Raw genomic sequence first — 23505 nt, forward strand, 5'->3', positions numbered from 1 at the left:
TAAAGGTTTAGATACATTTTAATGCACATTTATATATATATATATATTTTTAATTTTAAGATGACAGTGGTAATATAATGTAAATAAATATATATTTAAAATTTTAGATCAAGATTCTCTGTACCACTGCCGAACTCAAAAATTGAATCCAAATATGTCAATAATATATAATATAATATAATTTTAGAGTTATATTATAAATTAATAACTTGGATATCCAAAAAAAATAAAATAAAATAAAATAAATTTGTATAGGTACAGAATCGGTACGTCGGAGCATATCGTGTGTTGGTATGGTATGGTACCGATACCGTACCATATCGGCCTGACGTCGGTATGGGTACCGATATCGGTACAGCGAATCTTGGCTCCAACCAGGGTTCGTCGTACCGGGCCGAACCGTCCGATACGGGGCATACCAAGCCGGACTGGTGCTCAAACGATCCGGTTTGGATCTTTTTTTCGAGAAATAGCCTGAACCGGTACCGAACCGGCAGTTCGCTTCCATACCATCCAAAATCGGACGGTATGGTCCGGTTCGGTGTGAACCGAACCATACCGACACCCCATGTGCCAAAAGTGACGAGGGGGGAGGGGGGAGGGGGGTCGAAGATCACATGCATAAAAAGCCTTACCTGTTTTGGAGTTCTCTGAGATGTCTCAGAGAACTCCCGAGGGTCTGAAGGTCTCAACGAAACCGTTGAGACCTCCGAAAAATTAGAAAAAAAGAAAAAATTTCCGTCAAATTACAGGAGTGATTCGAGTAGAGGCTGATCTTTGGCCGGAGGTAAGATAATGTGTTATTTTCTTAGTAAATATTTTTTTTAATTTTTGTTGTTAAAAATAGGATAAGAATGAGAAAGAATGAAAATAAGAGAAAATCATGCCAAAATCTTATGATTTTGGGATGATTTTAATTATATGTGATAGATCTTTGGAAGATCTACATGATGACATCAAAATTATTAATTTTTGTTAATTATATATTTTTTAAATATTTTTAAATATTTATTTATTTAAAAATTAAAAAAAAAAATTAAATTTTATGAAAAAAATCAGAGTTTGGGAATCATGCTTAGAATGATTCAAACTACTTAAATCTAATTTCTATTTTTTTTCAAATATTTGAAATTAAAAAATATTTTTTTAATTATTTAAATTTAAAAATTTAATTATAAAATAAAAAATATATAAAAATAGTGTTATATTTTAGTTAATTTTAAAATATTATTTGAAGCATATAACATATTTATTTTGAATTTATAAGTTTTAAAATAATTATTAAAATTATTTTAAAATTATATATAATTATTTTAATTATCGTTAAACTATCGTTGTTTGTTATACTTGCATATATTTATAAGAAAAAAATTTAGAGCATGACGTTCGTTCACTTTAATTAATCAGCTATTTTATAGTATATATTTATTTATATAAAAATTATTAAAAAAATAAAAAAATAAAAAATCAGTGTTAGTTTTGAAATTGAGAATAATGTTTAGAATGATTCAAAACAATTGAAATATTTGAATCTAACTTGAGATTTTTTTGAAATTTTTTTTGTAAATATTTAAATAGTAAAAAATATTATCAAATAAAAAATATATGTAATTAGTGTTATATTACAGGTAATTTGAAATAATTAGTATTTTATTATATCTGCAGAAATGAGTAAGAAGAAAGATCAAGAGCGTGACATCGGTTGGGATCATGACGAGATACTCTCGGCTCGGCATCATTGGAGATGCAAATGGTGCAACACAATGTTCATGGGAGGAGGAGTGACTAGGTTGAAGCAGCATCTAGCTGGTGGTTATCCTGATGTGTAGATGTATCAGAAATATCCGCAAGAGGTCCGACAATTGATGAAAAAGCACTTTGCTGATTCGAAAGCAGCGAAGGAAAGGGCAAAGCAGAAAAAGATCGAAGTAAACCGTCGAGCTGCAGAGCCACCTTCTTATCACTCTAGAGAGTCAGAGGAGGCTTCTGCTTCAGATGATGAGGAGGCACAGATTGAGGCTGCCATTCATGCGAGCTTGGCGGATCAGTATCAGCAGGAGGAGATGATCCGATACAGAGATCGATTCGGACCATCATGCTACGAATTAGGATCTGGATCAGCGACTGGTAGGGGAGAATTCGAGTTCAGGAGGACTACCTCAGTCAGAGAGCCTGGTGGTAGAGGGAGCAGACGCAGCATGTCTTCTTTGTTGGGAGCTTTTGGCAGTAGGAGGAGGTCCTCTAGAGATATTCCAGCAGGAGCCAGCATTCAGGATTTGGATCCACATGCTTTGTCCAGCAAGGATTCAAAGCAGCAGAGAATTGACAGTATGCTGAAAAAAGATAAGAAGAAGGATATGTGGCGAGCTATTGGATCATGATTTTATTTCAGCCATATTCCAGCAAATACAGCAGCCAATCCTTACTACCGATCTGCTATTTCAGCCATAGAGACTGCCGGCCAGGGTGTAGATCTTCCAGGACCTAAGGACATCTATGGTCAGCTTCTTGACAGCAATAAGGAGGACATGCAGAGATGGATTGCTTCTTACAAAAATAAATGGCCTACATACGGTTTGACAGTGATGTGTGATGGTTGGACAGGTCCTACTAGGCGGAGCATCATTAATTTTTTGACATACTGTGATGGAAAAATATTTCTTTACAAATCAATCGATGCTTCAGATAAGATGCACGATGCCACATATATCCTTGGTCTGATGGAGGAGGTGATTGATTCAGTGGGTGAGTAGCATGTCGTGCAGGTCATCACAGATAACGGACCATAATATAAGGCTGCCGGAGAGTTGCTGATGGAGCAGCGACCGCAGATATACTGGACCCCATGTGCTGCACATTGCATTGATCTTATATTGATGGATATCGAAAAGATTCGCAAGGTACAGCAGGTAGTGGAGATTGTCCAGACCATTACTGGATTCATCTACAACCACACATGGGTTCTTTCATTGATGCGGACATATACTGGGGGAGAGATCTTACGATCGGGTATCACACGGTTTGCTACCAACTACATAGTACTTGATAGTCTTCTTCAGAAGAAAACAGCCCTACGTCAGATGTTTGTCAGTGCCGAGTGACAGGAGAGCAAATATGCGAGGGCCGGCACTGATGGAAGTCATGTGGAGAACTTGGTGATGAGTCAGTCATTTTGGCAGCGGGCTGAGAAGATAGTGAAGGCTATCAAGCCTTTATATGAGGTGCTTCGCACCGTGGACAGCGAGAGATACCCCCAGATGGGCTTCCTATATTACATGATGGAGAAGACAAAGAAACAGATCGGTGAGAATGATCCCAAGCATGCTCAAGAATTTATTAACATTATTGAGCGCCGTTGGGACTATCAGATGGGCAGAGATTTGCATCTAGCTGGTAAGTTTGGATTCAAGAATGTTTTAAAATATTTTTTTGAAGCATGAATATAAAATTGTGCTTAATCAGTCTTGAAATTTATCTGCAGCTTATTACTTGAATCCGAGATTTCAGTATACTATTCCGGGGATAGATATGGATAGCGAACTTCTTGCTGCTCTTCGCAATGTCATATATAAGATGGTGCCCGATCCAGAAATCACGTCGTTGTATCTGCAAGAGGTATGCTAGTTTAAAACAGATGTAATTATTCAACTGAATTCGATCTGATATATTTATAAATAATAAATATATTTATTTCAGACGAAACAGTTTAGAGAGAGATCAGACAGTTTTGGAGTCCCATCAGCTGTCGTAAGCAAAAAGCAGATGAATCCAGGTAAATTACATATCAATAATGAGCAATGTAGATTGATATGTAATTTTGCTTAATAATATCATCAAATTTGATATATAATTTTACTTTTGTAGCTGAATGGTGGATTCGTTTTGGAACGTCAGCAAAAAATTTGAGACATATGGTGTCCGTATTCTTTCTCAGATGGTCTCTGCTAGTGGCTGTGAGCATAATTGGTCCACTTTCGTCCTTATCCACAGCAAACAGAGAAATCGTCTGACACAAAAATGCCTCAACGATCTTGTATATGTTCACTACAATCTGAGGTTGAGGCTAAAATGTATTCAGGAGGAAGTTCAGTTGAAGTACACTGATCCGACGCTGGATGATTATGCCGACGAGGATGACGATCCGATCATCGGATGGCTTGCAGGTCAGCAGCAAGAGCTAGAACTTGATGAGCCAGGATCCCCTCCACGACCAGCCAGTGTGGTGGTAAGGGAGATCAGGGTGGATCCAGGGCAATGGACAGAAAAAATATTCCACATAGGGTTCCAGCTGATCAGCCACAGTCTGAGGGGACACAAGGGACTCATTCATCACATGACTCGCTATCCGATACATCTTCCCAAAGATTCGAGCGAGAGATGTATAGACGTTCCTCCCGACAGCCAGCAAGAAGGTATCCATCCTCCCAATCACAGGAAACTCAGTCACAGAGGGGCACAAGGGGGAAAAAAAAAGACAGTTGCACGTGCACCACTCTCGAGAATACAGGAGCGATTTGGTTCAGATACGGACACCAGGGAGAGTGATGATGATACTGGTAGTAGTAGCCATGGATCTGATGATCAGGGAGGAACTGGAAAACAGGAGACCACCGTTTATGAGATACAGCCACAGGGTGATATTCGATTCACCGGTGAGTCTCAGTTTACGCATGTCACACAGGATAGGGATCATGGTGGACGAGTCGGTAGAGATCGTGGAGAGCCGATTTCATATAGACGATGGGCTCCTAGAGGTCGTCCAGCACATGATGCAGCTGTGGACAATCTTGCATGTGGAGTAGGATCCATGGATGTATCTGAATCATCCTCGCATTATGGATCCTATTATCTACAGCCACCTTATGATCCATATGCATATGGTGCATCCGAGGCATCATCTTCTAGTGGTTACTACCCTATGCAGTCTGGAGTAGCTCCAGAATTAGATATTGCTACTGGCATATTTGGATGGACTCCTCCACAACCGTACCATCATCTCGAGGATACTTCTCAGAGTCAAAATTTTAGCGAGAGGTCTGAGATGTCTTACAATCCAGAGGATGCCTTATGGGATGATGAATATTCGAGAGTACGGTACAGCTTGGCTAGAGGGTTGGACTGATGTCCCTTCAGACTATGTTGATGATCCAGATATCTACGAGCGTCACAGACACTCGACAAAAAATTAAATGCAGAGTACATCTTAAGGTTCGTATATCAGTTATTTGGTTTTGTACTTAAATATTTAGATACATTTTAATGCGTATTTTATATATTTTTTCTTTAGTTTTAAGATGACATAGTTGAAATATAATATAAATAAATATATATTTAAAATTTTGGATCAAAAATCTTTGTACCACAACCTAACTCCAAATTGAACCCAAATATGTCAATAATATGCAATATAATGCCATATTAAGGTTGTATTTATCAATTATTAATTTTAAAAATCAAAAAAAAAATTAAAAATCAAAAAAAATTGTGTACCGGTATCGGACCGGTACGTCGGGGCATACCGTATGTTGGTACGGTACGGTACGGTATCATACCATACCGGTCCAGCACCGGCATGCCGATCGGTACCGGTACAGCGAACATTGGCTCCAACAGTTTCCCTCCACTCCCAAATCTAAGGTGGCTTGACATATTGGATGATAGGAGTTACCACATGTCATATTGAGTCTAATTTCGCTGTCTTTTTGGTTGCAGACATTAATGGTTCTTTCGAAAACCAAAAGGTCTTCAATCCTTTTATTGTTTCGATGGTCGTGCGATCATCATTAGCACGTCTAGTCGAAGAGATGGTTATTAATGTTGTAGTCGGTTAGGTGGTCAGATGATTCGATTGATTTGAGTTTAACCAATCAAGTGCCGCCATGCATCCAATGATGATTGGCTCTTGACGACCAACGCGAATAATGTTGACATATTTCGATCAGACGGTAGGTGCGCCGAAAGGTTCGAACAATGATTGGTTCGGACGTTGCCATATGTTAGGATCCGAGAAAGTCTGGATTTAAACAAACTCATCCCGGCCGTTGATGGGTCTTATATATAAGGTCATTTTCCTCCATTTGGGTCTCCTACTACAATTTGCCTGCAATCCTTCTGCAACTGAGAGTTCTCCTACGGGTGCCGAGAGTTCCAGGGGCTTAGGGTTATCTTCTTCTTCTTCGCATCATCAAGCTTTTGCTTCAGGTTGGCCTTCCTCTTTTCTTCCCTTTGTTGTTTCTTTGCCATTACCTCCTATGTCGAGTTCCTCCTTGTTTGTTGAATTTTTCTTCTTTATCGAGTTTTACTGTCATTAACATGGTCAGTAGTAGTAGAAAGGGCAAGGGTAAAATTAGGGAAGATGAACCCTCTCAGGATAATCGATCGGATAACTCGGTTGACGATTCCCCTTCGAGTCCGGATGTGAAGCTTCTTCTTTGTCTAAATCCAATATTCTTCGGCTCTGAGAGCAATATCGTATCCCGAAGCAATTTCAGCTTTTTGCATCTGGTCCAGATGGTTGGGTGAATTCTCCTCCATGCTAGGTAGCGATCTATGTAGAGGACCTTTGGGCCAATCTTCACTTTCTAATTTCGAAGTTTGTTCAGAATCTTCTTGATTATTATAAGATCTGTTTTGCCCAGCTAGGCCCAAACTTTATTCAACTCATTATCAGCTTTGCTTTGTTGTGCCATATGATTCCGACCAATCTCAGGCCATCTCTCTTTTGTGCTTTCTTCGCCCTCACCCTAAGGTCAAGGATTGGTGGTTCATCAACCCGAGGAAAGGTTTGTCCTTTATCTTCGATCTTCCTTCTTCCATCCATGGATGGAAGAACCAATTTTTTTTTGGTCTCTTCTTCTTTGCCTTAGGGTTTTTCGACTTCTTAGGGTGCACCAAGAGTGAGCCCGAATGATCACAGTCCAGTCGATGTCGTCGATCGGGAAGACTTCCTATGTTTGAAGATATGGAAGTCCCTCTGCAACGGGAGCTGTTGACGAAGCAGGCTTTGTACGATGCCGGACTTAGTTCGATGCTTGTTGTAGGTATAACATAGTATAGTTTTTTTTTTTTTTTTTCATCTGATTTCAAATTTATAGCTAAGTTGTTGTTGTTTTTTGCTTGCAGCTATGCCACCTTCAGCATGACCTTCGACAGATGAGATCTGACAGTTTGCTGCCACCAAGAAGAGGCCCGCTGCTGGTGCAAGGCCATCTCGGGCTTCAAAGAAGAGTTGGCCTGACACACCGTCAGTAGTAGTCTCAGTGGCCCGTACCAAAGCATTGTCGATAGTTGCTTCTGAGGCCCATTCAGAAGCAGTTGTTGCACTATCGGCTCTAATGGCCCTACCACCAGTGGGAGTTCTCTCGTCGATTAGGCAACCAAATGATCATGATGCCGTCGCGGTCGTCAATCCAGAGCCGGCCAATGAGGGGCCGATAGTATCTCGTTCGCCTCCTACGCTCGGGCCAGAGTTGGTCAACATTGGGCCGACAGTATCTCAAGTGCCTCCTATGCCCGAATGGATGGCGGCTCCAGTTGATCAGCCATCCACTCAGGAGCGAGGGAAGACACCAGAAGCTTCAACTGACAGTGAAGCTCCAAAAGACTGGATGGAGCACTGCAACATTTGGGTGCCGTCAGGTGAGTCGGCTCTGTTGAATCTGAAACTGGCGAAGCAGCTTGTGGAGGCTGCGCTTCTCTCGATTGGTCGAGAGAATCGAAAGAGTCGAACTGTGGCCGACATATTCTCATCATTTTATCCGACAATCCTCAACGTAAGTTGGTAATCTATTTTCTGTTTGTGCCTCTTCTACCTGCTTTTTCTAATCATTCTCTCTTCCTTTCAACTGGCGCACGACATGTCGGCATTGGAGAGAGGATACCGGGGGATCGCAGATCTCCATCGAAAAGTCACAGCTGCAAATGCCGACAAAGTTGCCACTGTAGAGTGCCTTCAAGCAGCAACTGAGCGGGAAGGGAAGTATCAGGAAGAGATTTTCCACATGAAAGCTGAGTTAGAGTCGGCTCGAGCTGAGTTGGAGTCAGCTCAGCAATCCGCCAAGTCCCAAGAGGCCCGAATCCAGAGGAAGAAGCATGTGATTAGTTGACTCCAGAGGAAATGTGACAACTACCTCAAGGAACTGGAGAGTGAACAGAAAAGGCATCGGGCCACTAAAGCACGGTTGGTACTGGCTGATGTAGAGTCGGCTTCCATCAAGAAAGAGGCAAAGACCATCCAAGAAGCTCTCAGTCGGACGTAGGAGCGGGCCATCAGGGACTACAAGAAGTCTAAAGACTTCAAGAATGAAATCTGCGAGGGTGGCAATGCGGCCTACTGGGTCAGGTATGAAGATAGCACAGATGTTGTCAAAAAACTTTATCGGGACCTGGATCTAAGCAGCATCACTGGTCCGGCCCTTGAAGAGAGGGCGGCAGAAGTAAAACCGACCGACGAAGCGATTGCTTCGACGAAGCGATTCCATGTTCAGAGGACAGTCATTCCGTCGAGGGTCTCTAGTCGATATGCATCCGAACGAAGGGTTTCGGTCACCCTATAAGGTCCTTTTCAGTTTGAAGATAACTTCCCTTGGTCCAAGGATTTTGAAATTTCTGCCTTTCTTAAGACCAAATCTCCAGGACGGAAGACCTTCAGCTTGACCCTTGTATTATAATATCGGGCCATTCTTTATCGGTATGCAACCATTCTTATTTGAGCTTACCATCGAACCTCTGGGAGTAAGTCCAAGTCAGCCCTTCGACAGTCGAAACTACTTGGCTCTACATATTGTTCGATCCTCATTGATGAAAATCCGATCTCCAATGGGATCACCGCTTCTGTTCCATATGCCAGATTTAATGGTGATTCTCCTGTCGGGATGCGAAGAGTCGTCCGATAAGTTCATAAGATTGGGTATAGTTCTTCCACCCATAGGCCTTTGACTTCATTCAGTCGGATCTTAAGACCATATAGAATTGTTTGGTTTGTCACTTCTACTTCACCGTTTGATTGTGGATGGTTGACAGAGGTGAGTTTGTGCGTGATATAAAGTTTTGCACAGAACTCTTTGAACTTTGGATTGTCAAATTGTCGACCATTGTCGGTAAAAATGGTGCGTGGCAATTCAAACCGATATATGATGGACTTCTGAATGAAGTCTTCCATCTTTTCTTCGGTAATTTACGTCAGAGGTTTAGCTTCCATCCACTTGATGAAATAGTCTACCGCAACGACAAGAACTTCCTCTGACCAATCGCCAGGGGGAAGGGACCGAGTATGTCGATTCTTCATAGGGCAAACGGCCATGGAGCAATGATTGTTATCAACTAGCTGGTTGGTTGATGTTGTATGTTGGCATACTTTTGACATACTTCGCATCTCTGAATAAATTCGGCTACGTCTTTCCTCATGGTGGGCCAGTAGTACCCCTATCGTAGAACTTTGTAGGCCAGCGATTTACCGTCCAAGTGATTTCCACAAATTTGTTTGTGAACTTTTCGAAGAGCATAATCAGCTTCGATAGGTCTCAAGCACTTTAGCAGTAGAAGAGAGAATGACCTTTTATACAGTTGTCCATTCATCAGAACATACTATGAAGCCACCCACCTTAGTCATTTGGCTTCTAACGAATCTCCAGATAGAATCCCATCGGTCAAATAGAGGATGATTAGATCCATCCAGCTTGATTCATCACTTATTTGTTGCACTTCGTCGATCTTGTCAATACTCGATTGTTTGAAATATTCAACGAACGTTCGATCAAGTAGATTAGAAGTAGTCATCAGTCGAGATAGTGCGTTAGCATGGGCATTCTTTGTTATTGGAATGTGAGAGATCTCGAAATATTTGAAGGTTTGAACGAGATCTCTCACCTTTTGAAGGTACTTCATCATGGCCGGATCTCGGGCTTCAAATTCGCCTTTAACCTGATCAGTGATTAGTTGGGAGTCGATGAAGACCTTTAAGTTGTCCACACTAAGTTTCTTTACCATCTTCAAGCCGACTAGCAAGGCTTCATATTCGGCTTAGTTATTCGAAGCTTTGAAGTTGAACTGAAGGGCATATTCAGTTATTGTCCTTTCGGAGTTGGTGAGTATAAGGCCGGCTCCATTTTCTTGAGCGTTGGATGCTCCATCGACATGCAACACCCACATCGATTCAGGTTCGGCCTCTGGACTTTCAACTTGCTCAGGTTTGTCATCAGGCTTATCGTCAGGTATAGTGCACTCGGTGACGTAGTCGGTCAAGACTTGAGATTTCATTGACGGTCGTGGGTGATAGTGTACATCGAATTCACTGAGTTTGATTGCCCACTTTGCCATTCGACTTGAGATATCCGATCGATGTAAGATCGCCTTCAAAGGTTGGCCTGTCAAGATGACTACAGAGTGCACTTGAAAGTATGGTCAAAGTCGCTAAGTCAATATGATCAGAGCATAGATCATTTTCTTCATCTTTGAGTATTTGGTATTGGCATTGTGAAGTACTTTACTGGTGTAGTAGATAGGCTATTGAATCTGATTTTCATCCTTCTAAACGAAAATCGAACTGACTGCTTCTGATGATGTAGCCAAGTAGAGATACAGCATTTCTCCTTCCTTTGATTTGTAAGCAGTGGTGATGCTAAGTAATTTTTTAAGTCTTTAAAGGCTTTTCGGCACTCATCCGACCATGAAAGGTTATTCATTTGCCGGAAGATCTTAAAGAAGAATAGACACCTTTTTATCGATTTTAAGATGAATCGGCTAAGTGCGGCAATCCTTCCGTTAAGTTACTGTATCTCCTTCTTGGAGCTTGGATGCTTCATATCGATAATGGTCTTTATCTTCTCTGGATTAGCCTCGATTTCTCATTATGATACGAAAAATTCAAAAAATTTTCTGGCAGTCACCCCGAATGCACACTTAGTTGGATTCAACTTCATTCGATATCATCGAAGTGTGTTGAAAACTTCCTCTAAGTCTCGAACATGATCATGGGTTTTGGTGCTTTTCACCAACATATCGTTGACATAAATTTTCATATTGCATCTGATTTATGCCTTGAATACCTTGTTGATCAGCTGTTGGTAGGTCGCTTTAACATTCTTCAAGTCGAATAGCATCACTTTGTAGTAGTAGATGCCTTCGTCAGTAGTGAAGGCTGTGTGCTCCTCATCTTTGGGCATCATTTGGATTTGGTTGCATCTCGAAAAGGCATCCATGAAACTCAAAAGTCTACGTCCTGATGTTGCGTCGACTAGTTGATCAATTTTTTATAAAGAAAAACTGTTCTTCAGATATTCTTTATTCAAGTTGGTATAGTAGATGCAGATTTTCTATTTTTCATTGACTTTTCTTAGCATCACGATGTTGGCTAGCCAATCTGAATAATTAACTTCTCTTATGAAGCCTGTCATAAAAAGTTTGTCCATTTTTTCATCGATGACCTTCTGCCTCTCTGAAATAAAAGGTCTTTTCTTTTTCCTCATCGGTTTAACTTTTGGGTCGACATTCAATCGGTGAGTTATTATTTCTGGAGGAATCTCAAGCATGTCAGCTGTCGACCAAGCGAAGACATCGGTATTTGCTCTCAGTAATTCTATTAGCTGTTTTTGCTCAGACTTAGTTAGTCGTGACCCAATTTGAATAGTTTTGGTTGGATTACCTTCTCTCAGTGAGATCGAGATCAGTTATTCAACTGGCTCACCCTTTTCTTCATTATCTTTCTGGCCCAATTTGTCAATCGACAAAGGATCTTCAGACTTGCTGCCTTCGATAGAAATCATGAAGCAGCATCGGGCCAGTTGTTGATCTCCTCGCATCTCCCCGACTCTGCTTCTTATTAGGAATTGGATAAGTAAATGATAAGTCAAGACAACTGCTCTCAATGCGTTAAGTCTCAATCATCTGAGTATGGCATTGTAAGCCGAAGAAACTCGGACAATGGTGAACGTTAAGATGATACTTTGTCATGGGTCGGTTCCTGCAGTCGTAGGGAGAGTAATTTTTCCTTCCATGTTGACTGCATCTCCGATGAAATCGACCAAAGGTGTAGAGACTCTTCTGAGTCGGTCAGTTGGTAGTCATATTTGTGAAAAAGTGAAGTAGAACAAAACATCAGTTGAACTTTCATTATCCATAAGAATTTTTTTTACATCAAAATTTGCTATCGTCATCGAGATGACAACAGCATCATCATGAGGAGTTTGTACTCGAACATCATCATCCAAAAAAGAGATTACATTATCATACCGTTGCTTTTTAGATGATTTTTTTTCGAATTTATCCTTCAGTCTCTTGATCGTCCGAAGATCATATTGATGACTCCCACCGTTGGTCGATTGTTGTTTGCTTCCTCAAGTTGAAGCTGAGGTTGATGGTCGGTAAGAGGTTGAGTCGGACAATCGTGTCAAAATTTTTTGAGGTAGCCTCGTCGAATTAAGACTTCTATTTCATCCTTGAGTTGAATACACTGTTCGGTATCATTACCGTGATCACGATAGAACTGATAGTACTTCCTCTTGTCGTGGCTCCTCGATAGTGCTTTCAGTGGTGGGGGTGACAGAGGTATTCTTTTTTTTCAATTTCCATCAAAATCTATGCACGAGGGACAGAAAGAGGAGTGTAAGAGCCATACCTGGAACCAAAGTTATTTGATTTCGGACTCCGTCGGTAAGGTGAAGCTCTTTTATTGTTTGATGTCCAACTTGGCTCAGTTGGAGCTCCACTCTTTTGTTTCTTCTTCTAACCTTTTCCTTTCGATTGACTCGGTCAGTAGTGCCTTCATCCATACGAATATACTTATATGCGTGCTCAAGAAATTCGGCATATATCCGAGGGAGTGTCTTATCCAGAGACTAAGTAAACTTGGAACCTCTCTTCATGGTGGAGATAGCCATGTCCTCATTGAGGTCTTGGACTTCAAGCGTGGCGGCGTTGAAACGCGCCACGAAGCTTCGTAAAGTCTCTCCTTCATTCTGCTTGATGGAGAAGAAAATGTTGGATGTTCGTGGTATTCTTCTGCTGGTACCAAAGTGGGCCTCGAACGACTGCTCCAGCTGCTCAAAAGAATGTATGCTTTCCGACTGTAGTCCAAAATATCAGGCTCGACCAGCTTTTCGAATGGTAGCCAGGAAGCCAAGGTATAAGAGGGTGTCAGTTATCCTCTAAATCATCATAAGAGCCTTATAGCTCTCCAATTGGTCGATAAGATTGGTGGAGCCGTCATAAGACTCCATCTGTGGCATCTTAAACCGAGTCAGAATCGGCTCATCCAAGATGTGTCGGGAGAAAGATGGAGTAGCATGGATGCCAAAGTTGTTAGAGGATCCTCGGCCATCCACCTAGAGTTGGGCGAGTCGACAATCAATTTCTCTGAACTTGCACTCATAATCGTCGAGTCGCTATTGCTGTGAGAATGCAGGAGTAGAACCTTTTGAAGAACTTGAGGAGGAAGAAGTTGAAGGTAAGTACGGCCTCTTCCCCTTCTTGATACTACGGCGGTGAGAAGGAGAAGGAGACTGTCACTGATAGGAGCGGCATTCGAATCAGGTCGGGTCATAAACGGATCGGGTCAAAAAATCATCAACCCAAATCCGATCTATTTATTAAACGGGTCAAAAATTTAAACCTGAATCCAACCTGTTTATTAAACAGGTAATCCGATCCATTTAATCCATTTATTAAATAGATCAAATTAAGTTAAATGGGTTAAACAGGTTAAACAGGTTAAGCAGGTTAAACAGATTGGGTTAAATGAATCAGAAACAGGTTAAACAGATTTTAAACAGGTTAAACAGATCTTAAATGGATTAAACAGGTTAAACAGGTCGGATTAAATGGGTCAGAAATAGGTTAAACAGGTTAAATGGGTTATCTGACTTAACCTGACTTGAATATTAAATGGGTTAAACGGATCAGATATCTAAAATCCAAATCCAACATACTTATTAAACGGGTTAAACGGGTTGACCCGTTTATGACCCAAATCCGTTTAGCCTAAACCCAAATCTGTTTATGATGGATTGAACACGGGTTGGGTTAGCGGGTTGGGTCATATTTTGCCAGCCCTAGTTACTGATGACGAGAGGTACAATGGGAGTGTCGAGAAGGTGGTGGCTCGACATAATGAGAGTGTCGAGCCGGTCGTCATTTCAGGGATGGAGAAGAAGATCGTCGTGGGGCATGGTGACTGTGGAATGGCACTGTACGTGGGTTGGCTCCTCCGCCACCGGTTGCTGCTACTGCTGCATTTGCTGTTGTTGGAGGCTATGTACTACCTCTGTCTGCATTTTTATCTACTGCATTAAAGTAGTGAGTTGTTGGACGTCCGTAGTGATAATCAGATGCGAAGAATTGATCTCTACCAATGGAGGTGGAAGATCTTCCCGATGGAAAGATTATCGGGCGGAGCCGGTGGAAGCATTCTAGGCTCTCGTTTTTGTCATTGTAATTGAATCTTTCACCCCTACCTACCACATCAATCTGTTGCAGCCAATCTCCGAGTACGCCTGAGTCCAGTGACGAGCGACCTGCAAAACAAGTTCATACTGATTGGAGCAGTATTCGACGAAGACCCTCCGATGCCTAAGTCAGCAGGAAGTGCTGAACAGGATAGTTGAAAGTAGACTTTGGCAGAGTATCAGCCCAGTATGTCTTACACTTGCTGTCCCTTTACCTCCTCCTTATATAGGTAATTTGGATGTAACTGTCGAATACGTGGAGTCCCATTTTTTATGGCACGAAAGGATAGTTAACTCTTATTATCGAGCCATTATCATGGAGTTAGTGGACAGTTTATGCCCACTAACAATCATGGTGTGGAGTAGTTTCCCATGATTATAGTATCATAACTGTCGATTCTGATATACCGACTGAGTGTCGGTGATCTGAACGTACCGACTGCATGTCGGTGCTTTTGATATGCCGACTGACCATTGATCGTTGACTCTAATATACCGATTGGCCATCGGTTATGTAGTCGATCGAGTCGTTATGGTTGTTTTGTAGCTGCCAAGAAAGTCGATTGGGGTTTACTGACAGTTAGTCAACATACCAACTGATAGTCAGCAGTCCGTATCCATGGCACCGATGAAACGTCTGGTGATGAGACTTGTAGATGTTGTGGTTGAACTAGAACTCCTTCGGCGGTTCAGCTTTGACGGTCCATCATCAGTTGCCGACATATAGTCGATAGATTGACTGTGAATCGGGGGAGCAGATTCGATTGCCCCAACATCTTCAATATCAAAATCTTCTTCCCAAAGCTTATGAGAGTACAATTCAAAGCCCATAAACCTGAAAGGGAGATTAAGGTTTGCATGGCAAGCTAGAATCTAGGGTGTTACAATCTGGTGGTTCAGGCAATAGAATGCTTTCATTTAGCTTATAAATTCTATCTTGTTAAGCAGTGTGGAACCTCAATGTCTTATTATCTATGTGATATATCTATACAATTTGTTTTGTGAACAATAATTGAATGCTTTTGGCAGGAAATGTGGTTCGTCCTGATGCTTCATCATCTGGTTTTCAAGAAATGAATCTGCCACTAACATTTATCACAAGTCCATGTGAAAAGACTCCAAACCGCGTTACACCTGGAGCTTGCTGGAAGTAAGTAATTTATCTCTGCCCCCTAATCAGTATAAAAAAAGTGACCAATCTTTTTAGCATATGATCCATGAGTCCCAGTATGTAAAGTGATCCATGATGTCACTGTTGGAAGCCTTTGCAAGGTGATATTTATGAGTAACAAACTGGTGTCATTTGATAGTTTAGTCTTTATCGTGTAGTCATTGCATTATATGATGCTATTTGTTCTTCTGGTTTGTATGTCTGACTTTACCATGCCACCACCTCTCTCTCTCCTCTCAAAGAAACTAGATGAAATGGATGCATGATGAGGTAACAGATATAACAAATTATGATTTGCATATGTTACAGCATTTGCAGCATGAGACCATTTAGAATTTTAAAGCAGGGATGAGAATAGGACTTCATGAAGAGTTGTTGGTTGAGGAAAGGGAGAGACTGGCCAAAAGGTACCCTGATGATGGAAAAACTGTAAGATGAGGGAAGTTCATGTCAAATAAGAAACTTGTAATGACCAACATACCCATTTGAAGCCATAACATGAGCAAGTAGAAAAGTGATACAGAACTTGGGGGCAAAACTTGTATACATGAAATGAATGTAAATACTGCTATTGATCTTGTTCTGAATATATGAATAAATCAATCATCATTTACTAATGCAACTCTTCTGCGGTAGTTTGGGTCATACATCGGAAAAGAAGTGTATTATCAGTTTTCTTATTTTTCCTACATTCATGATGACCTGTCACCGTAGATGCTTAGATATAAACTTTTATTCTCCATGAGAATATAAATTTGAATTAGTTAAAGAAGATAGTGATCCTTTCTCCACTTTGTGGTTCTTTCTCAAGAAGGCTGAGTCGAAGATAACATGATTTATTCTGGGGATTTGTCACGTTGTGGGGCAAGGTTCATCTTTTACAAGATGCATTAGGTAGTGTTGCTGCCGATACCTGGATCGCTGATGTAGGCTACTTCCATCAATCTGTAAGGCAACAAAGGGGTCAGAGAACTAACTGGAGTTTTACTCTGGCCAGGCCCTCTAATGCTTTAGTTAGAGAGGGTGTTTTGGTGTGGGAATGGAGGAATAAGAGAGACTGTGTTATTTAGCTAGGATTTTTCTGATTGTCTTTCGTGGAGGATTCTTGGGTCTGTTTATAACTGAGGGGTACAAAATCCCTGGACATTGCATTCTAACAATCTGGGGTCATGACGTAACCATCGGAGATTCCACTGTAACCATATGAGATCAGGCTGTAACCGCCTAGGATATGTTGTAAGGTCCTTGGATCATGCAGTAACTATAGCGGAACATGCGGTAACCATCTGGGTGAGTGGGCACCACCCGTAACCTGTGCCTCTGGCCATTGTTCAAGGTAAGAGGACCCTGGTCGGCTTGATGTCGACTGAGATCTCTTGTCTGGCTGAGTTGGGGAACTCGACCTCGGATGTCAGTCACTTTTGACCTGCTGTGGCTTGACCATATGATTGGCGTGAGTTGACTTGGTCTGATCATGTCGAGGAAGTGTCAAGGCTGCTTGGTATGAGCTGGATGAATATGTTTGCACCACATCACCATGCTTATTTGATGCCACATCAGGTACAGTACATTGTCTTGCTATCAGCCAATCCCTCTATAAATGCATAGAATGTGAAACCTTGTTATCTGGAAGCTTCTACAAAGTTTACATAGAGTGCATTCTAACTCATTAGTCTTTGCAGAAGCCATTAAGCACAGCACGCGTCCAAATAAAGACCTTGGTTGATGTAACAAATTGTGAAAGACTTATTTATGATGTTCCTAATTGGCATGACCATTGTATAGACAAGAAAAGAAGAAATCTCATTATCCTTTTAAATCATTAGGAACAGGTCTTATAATAAGACAAACAATTGAAGCTGGGTTAGCACTTAACACATGTTGTAGCTTGAGCCTCCTTGTAAAATTTATCATTTCACCATTTGTTTGGATTTATCAATAAGGAGTAAGGCATATGACACTGTAAGTCAATCAGAAAGTACCTGTACAAGATTGACAGGAAACCATTGACTTTGTTGTTATGTGAGAGAAATGCTATAATAAATTTTCATATGAACATTTCTAAAGACAGGTGAATTTCCTTTTTCTGGTTCTACCCATGATATGTTTTTCATGCTGTCGTATTTCTTTATTGCACATGTTTATAGCAATGCCATCTGTCTAAACTGAGACGAATTATTCCTTGCCTAGCTTTTTTTATGAGAAGTGAAAATGTCAAATATACAGTTTTGTTGAATTGAATTTTATTGTGTCGCTGATTGTATTTGTTTTGTTGAAAGAAATTTTGGGAACACTAAATAACCTCATATGCACCAATTCTAGGGAATAAAAGGATGTCCACACTGCTTATTCCATTCCCTTTTTTCTGAATTATTGCATGATCAGCCATTAATTTTAGCTTGTTTGTTGCAGGGGTACCTTTGAATTTTTCGATGTGGTTTACCATTTCTACACAATTCAGGCACATTTTCCTTGCCAACTGTTTCGTAAAGCTTATGGAATTTCAAAAAAAATGCCTGAAAAATTAAACTTTAAGATACTACCTCGGGTAGATAGCTGGCCACAGGCATTCCAGATAGCTCCTCCCACCTATGAAGATATTGCATTATACTTTTTCTCGAGTGAAGTTGGGAGGTATGACTGGTGCATGAGATAGAGTTAATTTGATGTTTATCTAGAAAATAATTCAATATTGTGGAATGGCGTGCTTGATGATTGTCCTTTTGGTAGTTATGCTACTGCTTGGAATGCTTTGTTTCCACTCCTGACCACCACTAATTCAAATATTCATATTGGTGCCTTATATTAATTTGCCTGGTTGTTCCTCTTTTTGTATTTGGGATGCACAATAAACTTTTTGCATATTAAGTATATATCCTTCTGTTGCAGGCAAAAAGAGAAGTATATCCGTCTTTTGGAGCACATTGAGTCGCGTGATTTTGCAATGAAAACTTGTGTAGATGGTGTTGAATTGCTTGTGTATACATCTAAACAACTGCCACAGGATTCTCAAAGTGAGTTCTCAATACATGTGGCAAATTTTTCAGAAATACAGAATATGGTAGGTCTGTAGGATAATAATTAGAATTTGAGATTGTACACTCTTAAATGATTTGGAGGCATCTGCTGTGCATTTCTCTAAATCAGTTTTAATATTTCCACATTTTCCATGCTTATGTATTACAATATTGGCATTTGGAAGTATTCTTCAATCGTACAGTTAACTTTAGGAGTTTTTATTCTTGTGAGTGTTCCTTCTTTTTCTTCAATTCTTCGGTGCATTTTTGGAAATTAATTGGAATATTTCAACGTTTTTCATGCTTATGTAGTAGAATATCGGAAGTATTATTCAATTCCACAGTTTCCTTTAAGAATTTTATTCGTGTTAGCGTCCCTTCTTTGTTTTTTTTTTTTTAAGTTTCCACGTGCATGTAGTAGTGTCCTATGAATTTGTCTTATGTCTTCTATGGTTGTTTCTAGACAATCATAATTGCAGAGTGCATCAGCAAATAAAGTATTGCTACTAAGTGTAGACATGTACATGATTTTCATGTATATGTTGAACTACTGCACTCAATCAAAAGTTTTCTTGCAAAAAAAAAAAAAAAAAAAAAAAAAGTTGGTTTCACTAGTTGAAAAAAGAGCAGGAATAACTACCAAGCTTTTAAGATGTAAGATTGGACTGAGATTTGAAATGGTGTGGTTGGTAACAGGAATAGATGAAGATCCTTTTTTATGGGGTGTATTCCGTCATCTGAAACATAAGAAACAGTGCCAGGATAAGCAGCAACAATCTCTTTCTTGCATTTCCGCTGCTGTTATGAACAGCACCAGTCTTGGTCAGTTTGATGTGTCATCTGATGCCAGTTGTCAGGAAGTTGACAAGGTGAGTGATATGGTAGGAGGCAGCAAGGCTGGTAGGATAGACAGACCAATATTGAGAATCGATGCTCCTCCTGGTTTCCCAAAACCAATTTCAAGAGATGCTCCTCCTGGTTTCTCAAAACCAATTTCAAGATATGTAAGTCATTTGAAACATAAGAAACAGTGTCAGCATAAGAAGGAGCAATCTCTTTCTTGCATTTCTGCTTCTGTTATGAAGAGCACCAGTCTTGGCCAGTCTGATGTATCATCTGATGGCACTCGTCAGGAAGTTGACATGGAGATTGATATGGTAGGAGGCATCGAGATTGGTAGGATAGACAGACCAATATTAAGAATTGATGCTCCTCCTTTCCCAAAACCAATTTCAAGAGATGTAAGTCATCTAAAACATAAGAAACAGTGTCAGGATATTCAGGAACAAGCTCTTTCTTGCATTTCTGCTTCTGTTATGAAGAGCACCAGTCTTGGCCAGTCCAATGTATCATCTGATGGCACATGTCAGGAAGTTGACATGGAGATTGATATGGTAGCAGGCATCGACGTTGGTAGGATAGACAGACCAATATTAAGAATTGATGCTCCTCCTTTCTCAGAAACAATTTCAAGAGATGTAAGTCATCTAAAACATAAGAAACAGTGTCAAGATATTCAGGAACAATCTCTTTCTTGCATTTCTGCTTCTGTTATGAAGAGCACCAGTATTGGTCAGTTCAATGTATCATCTGATGACAATTGTCAGGAAGTTGACATGGAGATTGATATGGTAGGAGGCAGAGAGATTGGTAGGGTAGATATACCCATTTTAAGAATCGATGGTCCTCTTAGTTGCTCGAAACCAATTTCAAGAGATGCTCCTGGTTTCTCAAAACCAATTTCCAGTGATGTATGTCATGACAGAAGATCTTTGGCCAAGTTTCTTCCACATGTTGCTCCTAGATTTTCAAAGACGACATTTAAACATGGATGCAGTTCACCTGATCTGACACTTAAGAGTCAAAATCTTTGCATGAAGGACAAGAGAGGTTCTGTATCTTTCTCTAGTGGAGAGGATCACACAACAACAAATTTGGAAGCATGTGAAGGGCAGCCAAAGTGCCAACAGGTACAAAATATTATCATGCTTGTTCTTTTCAGAAAACCCATAATGTGAACTTTGGTCTGACAAAATCATCATAACAGGTCTGGTGCTTCCTCTGATGTCCTTATAAGTTCATATTAATAAATCAATCACCATTTCTTCCTTCTTATGTCCATTTAACATTAAAATAGTAGCCTTCTCCTCTAGGCCTTTGGCACAGATGGGAGAGTGTTTGTTTTTTGTCTCATATTTTTAAGAGAACCTTTTAACTCAATCAAAAGAAAGATAACCATGCTGTTGAGTGTTGACCTCTAGATCAACAAGCCCTATCTATAAATATGGGACTGGCATTGTGCATAAACATACCATCCATTTAAGTTTGAGAATTTACTCAACTAGGTCTAAACTGATGCCTATCCTTGGAATCTGTGCTGAATCCTAAAAGGCCAAGTTGCAGGTAGAAAAACTATCCTGTTTGTCAGGATCCAATGAAAATTTTGTGCAGCTCTTCAAATCTGACTACAACTAAAAATATCTAGTGAGAGAGGTTTGGCAATGGAACTGCTTTCATGTCAAGGACAAAAATATGAGCTAGTGAGAAAAATTGCAACATAATATCTACATGGAATCAGACAGAGGACTGAAGAAGATCGAAATGTTTTTATTTTGCTTTTTATGTAGCTTTTGGTCGAGAAACTGCTTTATTTTTCTTTTCTTTTTTTTTTTTGTGAAAAAGAAAACAGAGGATCACGCTTGCAAAATTTTAATAGATATTGAATATAATCTTATTTCTATCATATAATTTACTGAACTAACACGGCAAGGGTTTGGATTTTTAATTGTATTCTTATTCATTTGCTACTTCTGCTTTTCAGATCTTAGTTTCTGATGTTCTTAGTTTTAGATAAAGATTTAGTGAATCTTTATATTGTGATATGTGCAAGTAGATGATCACTTCTCATAGCACTGAGGCCAATGTTTCAAACAGGTATCTGGCCACAGGCACAAGTCTGTGGAGCACGGTTTTTCCAATCACTCAGCAGGAAAGAAGAAAGAGTTTGACTCCATTGACAGGTATAGTTATGCAAAAGAAAAGACACCACCCTGGACGGACACCAATCCTTGTTCTGCTAGCATTAGTCTTCCTTGTTTATCTGCAAAAAAGAAAGTAGACAGCTCATCTGAGAAACCTTTACAAAAGAGCTGCACAATGTTTGGAGACGTCGTATTGTCTTCCACCTCTTCGTCCAATGAAAAGCAAGAAAGCCGATTTTTTAAGAAGCCTGCCAATTACGGTGACAGATATTCACATATGACAGATACTGAAGCACATTGTTTACACCGAAATATGGCACCAAACTCATCCAAGGAGAAAGGACATAGACCCTCTGGGAAACCATCAGATAAGAATTTTGCACAAGAACACCGATTTGGTAAAGGTGTATCGCCATCTGGAACTGGAATCAAGGAAAGCAAGATAACTAGTTGTATGATGGTTCCAAAGGCAACTGAGGGGAATGAAAAGATGGGGAAACAGAGCACCCCGGGTCGAAGGCAGGAAATGAGGATGATAGCTCCTGGTAAGCAGAGCTCTAAAACAGTCAAAGAAATGATGGAAAGACAGAGCAACTCAAACCCAGAAAACAAGCAAATCTCTCAAGTCTCAGCAAATTACGGGAGCCCATCATCCAGCCTCATACAGCCACTTCTCTCAGGAAGCAAAAGAAAGGCAGATGGATTGCCTGACAGCAAAACGATGGTATCTGATAAGTGGCATCTTAAGGAAGACATCAAAAGAACAAAAAACATGGAAAACCAGTGTGGGTTGGTCGAAGGGAAGAAGCAACAATATCCAGTTTCTCCAAGTTATGGCACACCTGTCAGCATCTCCGTACAGCCCCTACTCTCAACTGGCGGTGACTTGCTTTCTTTTCTTCCCCAGGACTCTGAGCCCATGAAGACTCCCAAGACGATAACCAGTACAGAGAGGCAAGCTGTCTCCAGAGATCTTAGGTTATCAAGACCTGAATGCATGAAGGATGGGACTGCTTGAGTCTCAACAATTTCGACAGAACACCTTGAGTAAGATGGCTGTGTGGACCGTGGAGGATTTGCAGTTGTCACTGAGACTCTGACATTAGACTTGACACTAGGACAATGGACCATGAAGACAAGTGCAGGATAGCATGTGCCATCATTGCTTCAGGAAAAATATTTATATGTTGTTCTCTCTTCGTCTGGTAGATTTAGAACTTCCTATGCAACAGAAACTTTAGGCATGGATGGTTGTATGTGTGCATATATTCTCGTAAGGGACGATGATTATTTGATCTTTGAGACATTGAAGCCTGTTTTGGGGCAGAGCACAGCAGATAGCTTCAGGAGAGAGAATCTCTGGCGATTCTAGAGAGAGAAACCGCCATTACCCACACCTCCTGTTTCCTCACCAACGTCTCCCTTCATCTACACACGCTCAAAATTCAAATCGACGCTCATGCCCAGATTCAGCAACCCATTACAAAGGAAAAAACTCTCGTTCTTTGGATAAACCTTCGGTTCTCACGGGAGCAAACGCCATTCCGCTTGGTTCGAAGCCCAGCTCCATTTTTCCAGCCTCGTCTGCGTGCGCGATTAAATCTCTTCGAAATCCTCCGAACCCTCGTCCTCGTTTCGTGAAACCCCCTTGTCCTCAGAGTGGTGGTCGATGGACACCTGTCCAGAGTAACAGCAGACAAAATCGACCTCACTCCTCTCAAGTCCCCTTTTCCCGCCGCTCCTTTGGCTCCCAGGTTGATAATCGTTCCGCCTTCTGGATTGAGCTTCGGCGGAACCGCCCCTCCTCTGCTGCTCCTCGAAGGGTAGGTTTTTCTTACGCCGATGTGTTCAGAGGCTCCGGGGAAAGTAAAATCAATCGGCGCAGCGCCGACCGGGAG

General features: G+C 40.8%; 1 protein-coding gene and 1 pseudogene across 1 annotated transcript; both read left to right on the forward strand.

Annotated features, from left to right (window-relative positions):
• Positions 1-1667: 1667 nt before the first annotated feature.
• Positions 1668-3715, forward strand: LOC140853968 (uncharacterized; annotated as a pseudogene).
• An 11342-nt stretch (positions 3716-15057) lies between these two features.
• Positions 15058-22625, forward strand: LOC114914824 (uncharacterized). Its single transcript, XM_029268369.2, has 6 exons — positions 15058-15139; positions 15468-15588; positions 18022-18243; positions 18499-18623; positions 19323-20596; positions 21561-22625. The coding sequence occupies exons 1-6, from the start codon at positions 15058-15060 to the stop codon at positions 22623-22625; spliced, it is 2889 nt and encodes a 962-aa protein (XP_029124202.2).
• The last annotated feature ends 880 nt before the right edge of the window (positions 22626-23505 follow it).

The sequence above is a fragment of the Elaeis guineensis genome, chromosome 15 (genome assembly GCF_000442705.2).
Source record: "Elaeis guineensis isolate ETL-2024a chromosome 15, EG11, whole genome shotgun sequence".
Lineage (NCBI taxonomy): Eukaryota > Viridiplantae > Streptophyta > Magnoliopsida > Arecales > Arecaceae > Elaeis > Elaeis guineensis.